We start from the raw sequence: 15,061 nt of genomic DNA on the forward strand, positions 1-15,061 counted from the left end.
GCACCCACACAGTATTCAGAGGAGACATTAAGAACGGTCCCACTTGGTCACACAGCCCAGCGCTGCGCGCTCGGAGCTTGGCCTCGTGGAAGGGCTCCCTGTAGAGTGATTAAGGGTCTGGGTCTCTAGCAGTTAGGCTGCTGGGCATTTTAAGCCAGCAGGAACTTGTCCATGCCAGCTGCACGTGACTAGTCACCCGGGATCCCCTGTCCTGTGGCACTGGTCTGGTTAGATTTGTAAATGGAGAACCAGTCCTTGCCCACCTCAATGATGTGGTGTTTGTGTTTCCCATGCCAGGGCCATGGTTTCGGTCAGTTTCCAGGAGCGTTGCTGGATTTTCCAGGAGCTGATGGCCATCCTCAACTGCAGGGATGATAGGCGGTACATCCCGGCCATGGCGTTCTTCATTCAGGTGAGCCTCACCGGCGGGTGAGGGTCGTGAGAACAGCCCTAGCCCAGCGGTGACTGTGGCATGGGACTGACCTATGGCCAGGGGCGGCAGGTTTGTAGAAATGTTGGTGGTGACCAGCAGAGCCCGCCCCTCCAAACTGCCTCCCACCTGTCTAAGTCTCTGGGAGGGAGTTTGGGCGGGGGGAGGAGGTCTGGGGTACAGGCACTGGGCTGGGGTAGGGGATTGGGGTGCAGGAGGGGTGAGAGGTTGGGCCCTGGGAGGGAGTTTGGGTGGGGGAAGGGGCCTGCGGTGCAGGCTCTGGGATGGAGTTTGGGTGCTGGGTGCAGGCTCCAGGCTGGGGCAGAAGGTGGGGGTGCAGGAAGGGGTGAGGGGTGCAGGCTCTGGGAGGAGTTTGGGGGCAGGAGGGGGTGTGGAGGGAGGGGGTACAGGCTCTGGGAGGGAGTTTGGGGGCCGGAGTGGGGTGTGGGAAAGGGGTGGGGGTGCAGGCTCTGGGAGGAGTTGGGAGGGTGCGGCGCTTACCTGGGGCTCCTAGGCAGGGCGGGCCTGGGGGCCTCCGTGTGCTGCTACCCCCAGGCACTGCCCGCGCAGCTTCCTACTGGCTGCAGGGGCGCTTGGGGTGGGTGTGACGCAGTAGGGAGCGGGGTGGATTGACCTGGATATGTCGGTTAGTTTTACTGGACTGTCTGCATGGGGGATGGGAGAGCAGGGGATGACTTTAGGTGAGGGACAGTACCTGAGCCTGTTAACCTGAGCCAGGAAGGGGGGTGGGGCAAGTCGACACCTTTGCCCTGGAAACTGGACAAAGGGAGAGGGGGAGAGAAGGAGGAGGAGAGAGCCTGCAGGAGGGGTTTTGGTTTCAGTTTTGGGCTGGGTGGGAAGAGGCAGGGAACCCCAAGTCTGGGGTCTAAGATCCTTGCCCCCCAGAGGGACCTGGCTGAAGGGGTCCTGGTTGTACTTACAAGCCCTGCTTGGGACTGTGTTCCTGTCATCTAATAAACCTTCTGTTTTACTGGCTGGTGAGAGTCACGGTGAATCACAGGAAGTGGGGGGTGCGGGGCCCTGACTCCCCCACACTCCGTGACAGTGGGACACAGACCCACCCCACTCAGGGGCCGCAGGGAGGGGCCGGCAGCCATGTGGAGCAAGCAGGCAGGAAGCCGCTCAGCTCCGCTGCACTGCGGGTGGTGAGTGGGGGCCCCGGGCTCTTTTAAATGGCCCGGGAGACGTGGGGGCAGAAGGCGGGGCCGAGGCCCATGGTGCCCAGGCACCGGGGGCCCATAGAACTCGCCGCCCATGCCTATGGCCAGGAGAGGAGTAGGTGGCTCTGGGGTTGGGTGGGTGACCAGGGGCAGGGAAAGCTCCTAAAGCCCTAGGGGTGGAGTCACTGACTCTGGACATTGTTACCGGCCCCAGCTGGTGTTGCGGGGCTGGAGCAAAGCCCAGGGTCGGGTGTCTCTTGTTCCCCAAGGCTCAGCTCCATAGAATGGTCCCTTGTGTGACCTCGGCCCTGAAGCCCCCTCTGACGTCCGTATGCCATGCGCAGGCCGGGCCCATCCACGGCCAATTCACCTGCCCCCCGTAGACCGGGCGGCCCTTTGGAACACAAGGCTGCAGCCCCCTCCCTCCCTGCTCCGCATGCAGCTGAGCCTTAGTGAGGGAGCAGGGTAGGCCTTGATCTCGGCTGGAGCCTCGAGGGCCCGTTGCGCTAGCAGCGTTTCAGTGGGGCACACACGGTGACCAATCGCGGTGCCCGGCGTACAGCGCATGCTGTGCCCGTGGCAGCTGGAGCTAAGGGCCCCTTGGCAGAGATGAGTCGTGAGGGTCCAGCCCCGTTCTCTAGCTTGTTTCACTGTTGGTGTGTTAGCTCCTCCAGTGCCCTGACCTTGGCAATAAGCAGGAAGACGCCATCCTGGACCAGTTGAGTGGGCAGCTGAGAGACCCCAACACTGTGGTGCGCTGGCTGGCGCTCAAAGGCCTCCTGAACCTGTCCCTGTGCCCAGAGAAGGTGAGAGGGGAGGAGGGCTGGGGGATAAACCCAGAACTGCAGGGAGCTGTTGCAGGGCTGGGGTCATTGAAACCTTCCATGGGGACATGGCCCTGGCCTCGAGTCAGGAGCCCTGGCTTCTATTCCTGGCTCTGTCACTGACCTGCTTGGTGACCTTGGGCAAGTCTCCAAGCCTGGCTCCTGCGGGGTGTGTCTCTGGGTGTGTGCAGTACCTGGCACTGCCGGGCCTGATTGTGTCTGGGGTCTCTGTGATCCAAAGAACCCTAGCACTAGATTAGCAGCAGAGCTGTGGACTCTAGACCCCAGGGAATGCTGGCGACACCAGTGATCAGGGACGCCCAGACAGAGCCATTTCGCTTCAATTAGGAACCATTTTTTCCTACAAATCCCCTTTTAAAGCCTCATAGGTTTTAACTGTTGACGTCACGGCTCTGTCCCGCAGCACTTGCTCCTCTGAAGAGCTCTACAGGGGCCTTTTGCTGCTAAGATCTCATAACAAGTTTGATACACACAGTATAGTGAAGGCAGAGAAAACCCTTGGGGCTTAAATACACAGATCTGGCAGCCTGGTAAAGAGGAGACAATCTGAAGGCAACTCTCACTAATGATAATTTACTTACCTTGAGAATAGCGGGTCAGTCCGGTTTATTAAACCCGGACTACGATTCTATCAGACATGGAGAGGGCGTGACTGTCATTCTTTGTCATACACCATTCCCACCGTTCCATGAGCCTCAGCCTGGTTTTCACTTGCTTGTGGTTCATTTTTTCTTCCGGAACCGGTTAGCCTGTATTTGACACATTTTTTCCCTGATGCCGGTTGAGATTTTCATAGATTCATAGATTCTAGGCCTGGAAGGGACCTCGAGAGGTCATCGAGTCCAGTCCCCTGCCCTCATGGCAGGACCAAATATTGCCTAGACCATCCCTGATAGACAGTTATCTAACCTACTCTTAAATACCTCCAGAGATGGAGATTCCACAACCTCCCTAGGCAATTTATTCCAGTGTTTAACCACCCTGACAGTTAGGAATTTTTTCCTAATGTCCAACCTAAACCTCCCTTGCTGCAGTTTAAGCCCATTGCTTCTTGGTCTATCCTTAGAGACTAAGGTGAACAAGTTTTCTCCCTCCTCCTTATGACACCCTTTTAGATACCTGAAAACTGCTATCATGTCCCCTCTCAGTCTTCTCTTTTTCAAACTAAACAAACACAATTCTTTCAGCCTTCCTTCATAGGTCATGTTCTCAAGCTCTTCTCTGGACCCTCTCCAAAAATGTTTTGTGGGGCTGTCTTTGAAAGGTTCAAAAACCAAATACAGAAATGATTGAATCTGGCTTTTAGTAACAGACCAACCCTAGAACTCGTGTGCAAAATTGGCTCCCTCCTCTAGGCTGGGCTGTAAGGACAGGGACTCGGGAGAACCCAGGTTCAGTTCCTGGCTCTTCCAGACTCTCTGGGTGACCATGGGCGAGTCACGTAGCCTCTCTGTGCCTGAGCTCCATGTCTGTACAATGGGGATAGAAATCCTTCCTTTGTGTGCCTAGCCTGTAAGCTCTAGGGCAGGGGACGTCTCTTACTGTGCCTGGAAATCCCCCAGCACAAGCCCTGATTGCAGATAGGCCCTCGAGGTGCTATTTGAACCCCTATAACAATAATAGACTTGATTTATTTGGGGTCAATGTGTTGTGCAGAGAACTTTCCACAGATGATACCCGCTAATAAATACCATCCCCTGAGATCTGGGGTACAAGGAAGCAGCTGCTTATATTGCAGGTAGCCGGGCCTGCTGCCCGTGATCCTAGCTGGCTGTGCAAAGGCTTTGAGGTTCTAACATGTCACCTGGAGGCAGGGGCACTGGAAGACTTTTTATAGTGGAGGTGCTGCACCCCACCTTACCCCTGCCCACACCCCCTGCCACCCCTAGAGCTGGGCTCAGGAGCAGGGCCATGGCTCCAGGAGCCGGGGGCGGGGGAGGTGGATGGAGCAAGGGGACCGAGGCTGGGGCCACAGATGGGGGTTGGCGCAGGGCTGGCAGCTGGGACCCTGTGAGCGGGGCCAGGAGCAGAGCCCCGTGTAAAACCTGGGAGTGCTGCAGCACCCCCTTAGTTCCCATGCTTCTGTCTGCAGGGGAGGTGGACGTTGTTTTGGAAATGGCTTGTGGGTCACTGGAGGGTGTTTTGTAAAGCAGCTCCTCATTTCACGCAGGTGGGGAAACTCCAGCGTCTGCTGCCAGAGGTCCTGGAGCAACTACAGGAGGTAGACAGGGACATCATCGCCGAGGCCATCACCGTGCTGAAAAACATCCTTGCCGGCATGGACAGGCAGAGCGCCAGCCGCGCGGCTGTGCAAGTGGCTGAGAAACTCCTGCCTTTCATTGATGATGTAAGGCCTGGTGGCCCATAGGAGACCGTTCAAACTGCGGACCTGTGAATGGGGGCTGGCGGGTGGGCTAGCAGGGCCTGTGTATGGTCCTAGCCAGAAAAAGGATTGTTGTAAATGATGTGAGCCCATTCCCGCCTTCCTCTGCTACCTCACTCTCCTTCAGAGCGTATGGCAGAAAGGATGGGAACCCTTGTGTCCTGCAGGCCTGCTGACAAGGATCAGGGCAGCCTGGGGACAAGGCTCCCCTTGTGGAAGGACATGCATTCCTGAGTCTGCATGCAGTGAGGGGGCCTCTGCAGCACAGGGTGCTGCAATGCTCTTGCTGGCTTCCAGGGTGACAAGTGATGGTACCCTGGTGAAAATCCTGCCCCTCCTCTCCCTGGCCAAGAATCCCACAGCTGGCCTGGGAGCTCCATAAGGAAACGGCTCCGTTTGTAGGTTCTGCAGCTACCACCCTTTCCTCTCCCCTTCGTTCTCATGGCAGCGCAGCGTCAAAGGAGGGCCTAGTTCTCCCCAGGCCTTTCATAACCACAAACTAGCCCCCGCCGACACGTTCACCAGACTGATGTCCAGTCCCCCACTGGATGGTGAGATCCAGCAAGTGGGCAGGAGAAAGGGGCCCATCCATTACTGCCTTCTAGGGGTAACCCCCAGTGGGGGCTCCTGGAGCGTCCACCCACCTCCCCAGCTTTCACAACACTAAATACTACCCTCAGCCCTGCCGAACTTTGCTGGGACCCTGCCGCTCTTTATTTAGTAGTGGCACAGGCCCGGCTCAAGCTGTTCCCAGGGTCTCCTGGACCCCAGCTGCAGGATCTCGCCCTGGTGCGAGCCCTTTAAACCAAACCCCTCTCGGGCCCGGGGGGAACAGAACAGGTTCTTTATGGGGGGGGTGTTAAATCCAAATAGCGTTAATGAACACAACGCCCATCACCAGGGAAAGGCAAATAGGCCTCAACAACTGGAGGGAAGACCAGCGAGGTGCCAATTCAAAATCTGCCTATGCCCACTGCAGTGCAGCTCTGATGCCCCCAGACCGCTCCCATAAGTTTTGTGCAGAGCCTGCCCGGCTGCTCTGAGCTGACACCGGGGGCAGGAGCAGCTGGCTAGTAAGATTAACATGGGATGGAGTCTAGCAAACAAGCCAGGCTACCTGTGTAATGGCATGTTTCCCTGTATGATACTGTTCGACTACTAGGTGATGCTCTGTAAAATACCTTATTTCAATGAACCTCAGCTGTATCCAGCAGAGCATTAACGGTTCTTATGATGAACCCATCTGCAGTGCTCAACTTTTGCCAGGGCTTAGCCCTGGCACCTCTGGGCTTGCTGCATCAGTTATGATTGTAAAAAAATTGCTTGAGCCCCAGCACCTCTTTCATTACAAATTAAGCACTGTCCATCTGGTGTGTGTAAACAAGCTCTGTAGGCAGTACATATCTGGTGCAGAACATGATATGGTGTCAGGAGTAAACTAAGAACAGAAACCAAAGGAAAACAGCAACACAGGTTGCAGACAGAAGGAACAGCAACGAAGTTTGCAGGACCTCATCAACATGCCCCACTCTGATTCCCCAGAGAACGTCACCTTTCATAACCCTTCACAATGGACAGACTGGAAACAATGTTTGGCACGATTTTGCATTGCAAACAAGCTGCACAAAGGAACTGGGGATATACAGGTATTGACTTTAATTTAGGCTATGGAGAAGCACGCAGAGCATATCTTTACCTCCTTTGACTTTACTGAAGACCATCACAAAGACAACTATGCAAGGGTTGTGGTTAAGATTGATGCACACTTTATAACCGAGGGAAATGTGGTTTATTAAAGAGCATGTTTTCAGCAAAGAATTCAAGAACCAGGGGAAAATGTTGAAAGTTTTAGAAGACCTCTGCATCCCCTGGCTGAAAACTGTGATTTGGGGAATGTAAAACATGAAAATTTCAGAAACAGGCTGGTTATTGGGTTAAAAGATAAAAACCTTTCATAGAGACAAGCCAGGTGAGGTCTAAATGATATTCCCTCACCTACCTCTAATATCCTGGGACTGTCACAGCTATAACAACACTGCTAAAAACCTTTCACAGTAGCTACCGCCGCAGAGAGATTTAACTCTACCCACAGCTATACAGCTAGCAAGAGTCAGAATTAGTCAAACAACAGGCAAAAGCAAATTGAAAAACCTGCAACTAGCTTAAAAGCTACAAACAGACACTTAAGTGTTAAAAGTCTTTCTCATAAAATCCCTGAGGTAAGGAGAGAGAATTCGCAGGCTAAGAGGGACAAATGCCAGTCTACATGCACAAGGTGTGGAAAAGTCATATCCCAAGGGATGATACATGTCCAGCCAGAGGCTCATGCTGTAATAAATGCCTGAAATATGGACATTTTGCAGCTGTTCGTTGCACTGAAGCAGTCAGGGAGTTGACTCCTATTGCAGACAATCAAGACCCATTGATTCTGGGATCTATCACTTGTGATGACATGGCGCCCGCCTGGAGAGTGACATTGAATATTCAAAGCAAGACTATTGACTTTAAAGTTGACTCGAGAGCTGATGTCACACAGCTCTGACCCTCCCTCAAGGGATTTTGAACTGCATGGGCACCGAACCAATTTACAAAGACAAAAGCTTTGCGTTCCGTGTGTATGAGATCAAAGACCAACAACCTTCTCAGCTGCAGTGTAGCAGCCATGATGGGCCTAGTGAGAAAGATGGAAGAACTTGAGGATCTGATGCTATTGGGCTTTTGAAAGGTGATCTAGTCCAAATCAACTTAAGAGGCAATGCTGAACCAGTGAACAACCACCTCTACAAGAGAGAGAACTGGGAAAGACTAGCTGCAGATTTTTGTGAATTCAGAGGACATCATTGCCAGGTCATTGTGGACTACTTTTCCAGCTATATAGAAATAATGTACTTGAAAGACATAACATGTTGCAGTGTTATTGAGAAACTGAAGTGTACGTTTGCTCATTTCTGTATCCAGAACAACTAGTGATGGACAATGTCCCACAATTCACTGCAGCAGAATTTAAGTCAGTCTGAATGAAATATGATTTTGCTCATATCACTGGCAGCCCAAATTACTCACAAGCGAATGGAGAGGCTGAGAGAGCTGCGCAGACAGCCAAAAACATCTGACAGCAGGAAGATCCATTCCTTGCTCCTCTGAATTACAGATCAACACCAACAGCAGCTCCTGCATCTAGTCTAGCACAACTCCTCATGGAAAGACAACTCAGAACTACTGTTCCAAGAACCTACTACGAAGTGGCCAGACAGGAAGAGCGCAGCCAAATCAGATAAACAGGCTAAAAGAATCATAGAATCATAGAATATCAGGATTGGAAGGGACCTCAGGAGGTCATCTAGTCCAACCCTCTGCTCAAAGCAGGACCAATTCCCAACTAAATCATCCCAGCCAGGGCTTTGTCAACCCGGGCCTTAAAAACCTCCAAGGAAGGAGATTCCACCACATCCCTAGGTAAAGCATTCCAGTGCTTCACCACCCTCCTAGTGAAATAGTGTTTCCTAATATACAACCTAGACCTCCTCCACTGCAATTTGAGACCATTGCTCCTTGTTCTGTCAACTGCCACCACTGAGAACAGCCGAGCTCCATTCTCTTTGGAACCCCCCTTCAGGTAGTTGAAAGCAGCTATCAAATCCCCCCCCTCATTCTTCTCTTCTGGAGAATAAACAATCCCAGTTCCCTCAGCCTCTCCTCATAAGTCATGTGCTCCAGACCCCTAATCATTTTTGTTGCCCTCCGCTGGACTTTTTCCAATATTTCCACATCCTTCTTGTAGTGTGGGGCCCAAAACTGGACACAGTACTCCAGATGAGGCCTCACCAATGTCGCATAAAGGGGAATGATCACATCCCTCGATCTGCTGGCAATGCCCCTACTTATACAACCCAAAATGCCATTAGCCTTCTTGGCAACAAGAGCACACTGTTGACTCATATCCAGCTTCTCGTCCACTGTGACCCCTAGGTCCTTTTCTGCAGAACTGCTATCTAGCCATTCGGTCCCTAGTCTGTAGCAGTGCATAGGATTCTTCCATCCTAAGTGCAGGACTCTGCACTTGTCCTTGTTGAACCTCATCAGGTTTCTTTTGGCCCAATCCTCCAATCTGTCTAGGTCCCTCTGTATCTGATCCCTACCCTCCAGCGTATCTACCACGCCTCCCAGTTTAGTGTCATCTGCAAACTTGCTGAGAGTGCAGTCCACACCATCCTCCAGATCATTAATAAAGATATTAAACAAAACTGGCCCCAGGACCGACCCTTAGGGCACTCCGCTTGAAACCGGCTGCCAACTAGACATGGAGCCATTGATCACTATCCCTTGAGCCTGACGATCTAGCCAGCTTTCTATCCACCTTACAGTCCATTCATCCAGCCCATACTTCTTTAACTTGGCGGCAAGAATACTGTGGGAGACCGTATCAAAAGCTTTGCTAAAGTCAGGAATAACACATCCACTGCTTTCCCCTCATCCACAGAGCCAGTTATCTCCTCGTAGAAGGCAATTAGGTTAGTCAGGCACGACTTCCCCTTGGTGAATCCATGCTGACTGTTCCTGATCACTTTCCTCTCCTCTAAGTGTTTCATAATTGATTCCTTGAGGACCTGCTCCATGATTTTTCCAGGGACTGAGGTGAGGTGAACTTATGAACACTTTTACAACAGATGTCACGCAGAGAACTGCCTTGTCTAGAACCTGGTGCCCGGAGGTGACATGTAACTGCTGATTGGGGTCACCGTTTAAAGGTTCAGCCACTCCCAGAACAGCTCAAGTCACCCCGTCCCCAGGCTGCCCCCTCAGCCTCACCTCCCAGAAAGCAGTGGCCCCTCCCTACAGCATCCAGCTATTGCTCCTGGTTCTCCCTGCTTGGCACAGCTCGCCCAGCCTCCCTGGTCACTGGACTGGTTCAGCTCTGCCAGCAGCCATGCAGGGCGGGGGCCCAGCAGCACCATGTGACCAAGCGGGGCTGGCTCTGATTTAACAAGAAACCCATGCACAGGAGTGGGGCAACCCTCAGCCCACTCCGAGCCCCTGGAGGCTGGGTGGCTTCCAGTCATGGCTTCCAAGGCCCCCTATCTGGGAACTCCTGCACATTTACCACTCCTTGGCCCTGGGTTAAATCCACCCCAGGTCCCTGTGCGTGGCTTGAACAAACACCAGTGTAGGAATTTGCCCCCCACGCTTGGCCCCCTTGGCCTGGCTAGAGGGCCGCTGTGGGTCAACAGCAGTGTGAGCTGGGCCCGCAAAGCGGGAGGACAAACGACACCCCCTCCTTCGCTCTTTGAATCTTTCCTCATCACTCCCTCTCTGCCGCCCCTGTCCTGGCGCTGCTCTGCCCTGAGCATTCCCCCTTGGCTGACACAGGTGTGTGCTGATGTCAGTGTGCCCAGAGCTGGCTGTGAGAGTCCAGGGGCAGTCTCACCCCACCTTACTGCTCTCCCTGGCCAAGAAGTTACCAGGCCAGCCCCTCAACTGGTGAAAATCTGCATCTCTATTGCCGTCAATGGCGCTATGCCCAGGAGACTCTGGCCCCAGCTGTGGCTGTATGGCTGGGGGTGAGTTACCAATACCCCCTGCAGGGCAGACATCTCTGGCACAGTGAGCGCTCGCCCCGCTGGGTGAGAATGACTGTCACAGCGTCTCCTCCCCACGTCGTCTCTTGCAGGTGTCCAGCAGGCTCCGGGTGCTCTCCATCACCCTCTTTAAACACCTGCTGGAGCTTGTAAGGGGGCTCGACAGGTGGCGGATGAAGGCGCATGTGCTCCAGAGCCTGGTCCCGCTGCTCCTCCTCGTGCATGATGAGCGTCCCAACGTGTCCCAGGTGAGGCCACGAGCTGGAGCCTGCAGCGGATACCGTTACAGAGTGACCAGTAATTTGTTTTGAGGGGGCAGCATGTGACACCCCCTCTTTAAAGGGTCTCGCTGACAGAGGGCAGGTGCTCAGTGCTGTGACAGTCAGGCGTTCAAAATCACTTGAACGTTGAGTGCAGTAGCGCCATGACCATGGCGCCCCACCCAACTGCTGAGTCTTCCCTGCATCCTCTGAGCCCAACACTCCCCCCCTGCAGCCAGGCTGAGAGATTGGGTGGGGGGAGGGGTCGCCTCACCACTCCTACAGCCACTGGCCTCCGCACATTCCCTGGCTGTGCTGGTGGGAAGAGCACAACCCTGGCCATGGCCCCTACCAGGAGCAGGGCTACCCAGTCTCCAGATGGTGCGCAGGACCCAGTGTGCCCTTGGCCAAGCGGCCCGTACAGCCCGTACGAGACATGAGATGCCCAAGCCGCCCCCCCTCCCCCCGCCCCAGGTGTCTCTGCACATGCTAGTGCTCATGGCCACCATCACTTGGGAGCCAAATGCCACCAGCACTAATGAATTCACCCTCCTACCCACCATGAGGTGGGGAACTGAGGCACAGCATGAGGCCTAGCGCCTCAAAAGTATTGATCACCCATAGGCATTAGGCACCTAAATCCCTTTGCAGCCCTGGGCCTAAGCAACTTGCCTGAGTTCCTGCAGGGAGAGCTGGGAATTGAGTCAGGTCTCCAGCTATTGCCTTAGCCACACCACCGCCCTTCCGCAAGCAACCTGGGGCCGGGAAGCGTTCAGCATGCACGGTCTCCCCGCCTCCGGGTAACGAGGCTAGTGGCTTCCAGCTCCCGTAACCGTGGCCGGCTCGCCCTGGCCCCACTTGTTTTGCAGGTGTGTTGGGACACCCTCAGCAGTGCGGCAGAATTCCTGAAGTGGCACCAGCTTGGTGGCTTCATCCAGCGCAAGGATACCTGGCAAAGCTGTGACTGCCTGGTGAGGGAGCCCTCAGGTCATTCACTGCGCAGCCCTCGTGGTAGGAGCGGGGGAATCGGTGGATAGGGCACCCCCCATTGCCCAGCTCTGTGCCCACACTGAGCCCCAGCCCTGGGACCACTCCTGGCCCTGGGTGTAGTCCCTCTGCGTGATCCCCCCGGCACAGGAAAGAGTGGTGAAAACAGGACATGCGCTCCACACACCTGGAACCCGGCCTGCGGGACGGAAAGGCCTTTAATAACCTTGTGCTCCCTTGTTCTGGTCCTAGCTGACGCGCTACAAGGGGAGAGCCAACAACTTTCTGTGCCAGACCATGGCCTTTCTGGAGAACCCACAGACTCCACTTAGACAAGCGGCCATCAGGTTCATAGGTAACCACAGAGCAGGGGTCCCTTTAACAGGGGGGCTGGATCTGGTCCCAGGCTCTCCTCAGTCCCTGCCAGCAGCGATAAGTAACCCTTGGGCTCCTGATTGTCCAATGCAGGATCAAGGGTGTCAGAAGTCCGCAGGAGCAAGCTCACCCCAAACTGCCCTGATCGGCTGATGGGCCCCCTCTAACCCCATTGCTCCCCATGCAGTCCCCATTCCCCCCCGCATACCCCACCATGGGCTCTTGGTAGTGAACCCTCAAGGTGCTGTGCTCTCCTTTGGCAACCAGCCCTGTAACCATCCCTGGGGACTCACCCTTTGCCCTGGGGACTCGGGAGCACCATCCTGGCCAGTGAGGGGCGGGGGAAGCGAGGGGTTGCTTGGAGGGTGACATTTGACACCCTCGCTGGGGATGCGGGGATGTGACGAGCTGTTTGTATGTGTAGGGCTCGCTGCCCGGCAGCTGGACCAGAGGAGCCAGGACAAGCTGGATGCCATCTGCAACGGTGGGTGGTACCTGCTTTGAGCACTGAGCGCTAGGGGGATGAACGGCCCAGAGCCGTGGGCTGGGTTCAATCTCCGACGCCAGCAACATGATCTCGGGCGAGAGCCACAAAGGGATGCAAAATGTAGATCCCCAAACCCCTGATCAGCTGCCCCCTCACCCTGTCGTGTCTGCTGGTTGGCATGTGCCAGGCACTTAGCCCTGACCTCAGAGCTGCGGCCTGGCAGATCCCCAAACTGGGCCTGAGCTGGCTGGCCTTCAGAGATGATTGCCCCCCCCCCAAACACAGCCGAGGTGGGGTGCTGCCTCCCCTCTTGCACTCACTAGCCCAGTGTTTGGAGCAGTCACCTCCACGTGGGGTGCCTGGGGTGAAGCCACTGCTCCAAATGAGGCAGAGGTGACGTCCGGTCACCTACCTCCTTGCTGCGTGCCCGGACCCCTGGGCAGCGCAGGGCAGAGCAGAATCTCCACATCTGTTGGCGAATGGCGGGGGGCGGGAGTGATATAGCTCAGGCTTCTCAATCCCAGAGCAGGTTCACAGCTGGGCCTCCCAACCAGAGCTAGAGAATGGCTGAGCTCCCTCCTCGGCATTTCCTGGATGGCAGCAGGGCACCTAAAGTTAGGCATAGCCTAACAATGTCCAAGCCCCCTTTATGACTCTCCCCCTCTCTGGACCTAAGTGCCCATCTGTGCATTGGGGGGAAGGCGGAGGGTAAATACAGCCAGGGATGAGGTGCTCAGATACTGCAGGGATGGGGCAGTCCTAGAAATAGTGAGTAAATGGGGTTCATTGGGACTTCTTGCCTGTGTCTGGAGGCTCCCTCATTTGTGGAGGGCAGCAGGGATGTTTAGTGAAGGTTGCTGGTTGTTCCTGCTAGTCCCCTGCCTCCCGCCTCCCAGCCTGCTGCCTCCTTGTCACAGGCCGAGAGGTACAGCGCTGGCTTGGTTTGCTGGGGCTCTCCAGAGCGCTGTGGCTCTGACCTCCATTTCCTTCCTTTCAATCTTAGACCTCAAAGGCTTGCAGCAGGACAGCAACTCCTCGGTCCAAAGCCTGGCTTCTCAGACCATCTTCATCCTGGAGGCATTCAAGAACCACCCGCCAGCCCACAGCAGCCTATGGACATGCTTTCATAGGATAAGAACAATGTGCACTAAGGAGAGCCCGGTCATTGAAGCTGCCCAGCTGCCCTAGCTCTGGGAAAAGCCAGCCTCCCTTCCCTGGGAGCTTCGTGCCAGACCATGGCTTCTTCCCCATTGGCCGCCTGCTCTGCGCAGCCATGTGAGTAGTTAACTGCTCGATAGCTTTCATCACCATGTACTTTTTGATAGGTTTCCATGCACTGTGTAGCATTTACGTCCCGCCCTCCATCCCCATTTCCAGTCGTGTATGTTTTTGGTGCCGTCAGCCATTTTGAAAATTTATTTTGTATTATTTTTCTGTGTTTGGCCGGGGGAAGGTTGTGTGCCTGTGTTTTGACATATTTAGAGAAAAAGTATGAATGAGTAGAAAGAGAGACTGTAAGGGGTTCACGGCTCCCTCCCCGTCCGTCCGGGCGGGAGACCACGCCCTTTGCTATGATACTTCCGGGTACCTTGGTTCAGGGGAAAAGTAGCTCAGTGTTAATGGTTCTAGCCTGCAGTCAGGCCAAGTAATGGTAGAGAGTCTGTTTGCCCAGGGCCCTCAATCAGGGCAGGGCAGCAATTGAGAAGGGGCTGTGGCCTACAGGCAGGCAGGCAGAGCAACAGAAGGTCCATTTGCCTGGCCACTGATCAGGGTGGGGCAGCAAGCAAGTAGGGGGGCTCTGACCTACAGTCCAGCAGAGCTGTGGCAGTCTAGGGGAGGTTATCTCTCTGGTGGGAGAGTCAGCACAACCGTCTGGCATCCGGATTCAGGTGGGAGCCAGACCAATGCAGGCCTCCTGACAACCAGGTGGGGAGGCTACCACTCCTGACGTTGGGTTGCCGGGGGTAGGGGAACCCAGGCCCTCCCACTCACCTACGTCCCATCCCAGGGCCCTAATAGAAGCGGAGTGGCCTGCCACTGGGTCAGCGGGGAAAATCCAACTGCAACACACTGGCCGGCTTGTAGTCAATGACACAGCTGAATCTGATTTGGCTTCCCTGGGCTACTTCCTACACGACCATTCTGTGTGTACATGGGTTCCACGGTTGTTGTTTGCTTTGGACCACGAAAAAGTTCAAGGAGCTGAGATTACAGAAAAGTCCCATAAAATGTAAAAGGGCTTAAAGCCAATGGGGTTCTCTCTCTCCCTCTTTCTCTCTCCACATACACCACATCTATCTATCTACCCCCATACACCCCCACATCTATCTATCTCCATACACCACATCTATCTATCCCCATACACCTCCTCTATCTATTTATCTATCCCCATACACATATCTAGCTACATCATCCCCCTCTATCTATCTATCTATCCCCATACACCCCATCTATCTATCTTAACACTCCCCCTCTATCTATCTATGTATCTATCCGCATACACCCCATCTATCTATCAATCTACATACTCCCCCTCT

General features: G+C 54.6%; 1 protein-coding gene across 1 annotated transcript in view; it reads left to right on the plus strand.

The window, feature by feature from the left end:
* Nucleotides 1-14,177, plus strand: part of LOC135978945 (maestro heat-like repeat-containing protein family member 7) — a 29,804-nt gene extending 15,627 nt beyond the window's left edge. Inside the window, exons 9-16 of the mRNA XM_065579641.1 lie at nucleotides 298-412; nucleotides 2,277-2,417; nucleotides 4,627-4,803; nucleotides 10,508-10,663; nucleotides 11,545-11,646; nucleotides 11,915-12,017; nucleotides 12,462-12,521; nucleotides 13,528-14,177. Of these exons, the coding sequence (XP_065435713.1) occupies nucleotides 298-412; nucleotides 2,277-2,417; nucleotides 4,627-4,803; nucleotides 10,508-10,663; nucleotides 11,545-11,646; nucleotides 11,915-12,017; nucleotides 12,462-12,521; nucleotides 13,528-13,712 (1,039 nt within the window). The 3' untranslated portion in view covers nucleotides 13,713-14,177. The remainder of the gene's footprint in view (nucleotides 1-297; nucleotides 413-2,276; nucleotides 2,418-4,626; nucleotides 4,804-10,507; nucleotides 10,664-11,544; nucleotides 11,647-11,914; nucleotides 12,018-12,461; nucleotides 12,522-13,527) is intronic.
* Nucleotides 14,178-15,061: the final 884 nt, after the last annotated feature.

This window comes from Chrysemys picta, unplaced genomic scaffold (assembly GCF_011386835.1).
Source record: "Chrysemys picta bellii isolate R12L10 unplaced genomic scaffold, ASM1138683v2 scaf562, whole genome shotgun sequence".
Taxonomy (NCBI): domain Eukaryota; kingdom Metazoa; phylum Chordata; order Testudines; family Emydidae; genus Chrysemys; species Chrysemys picta.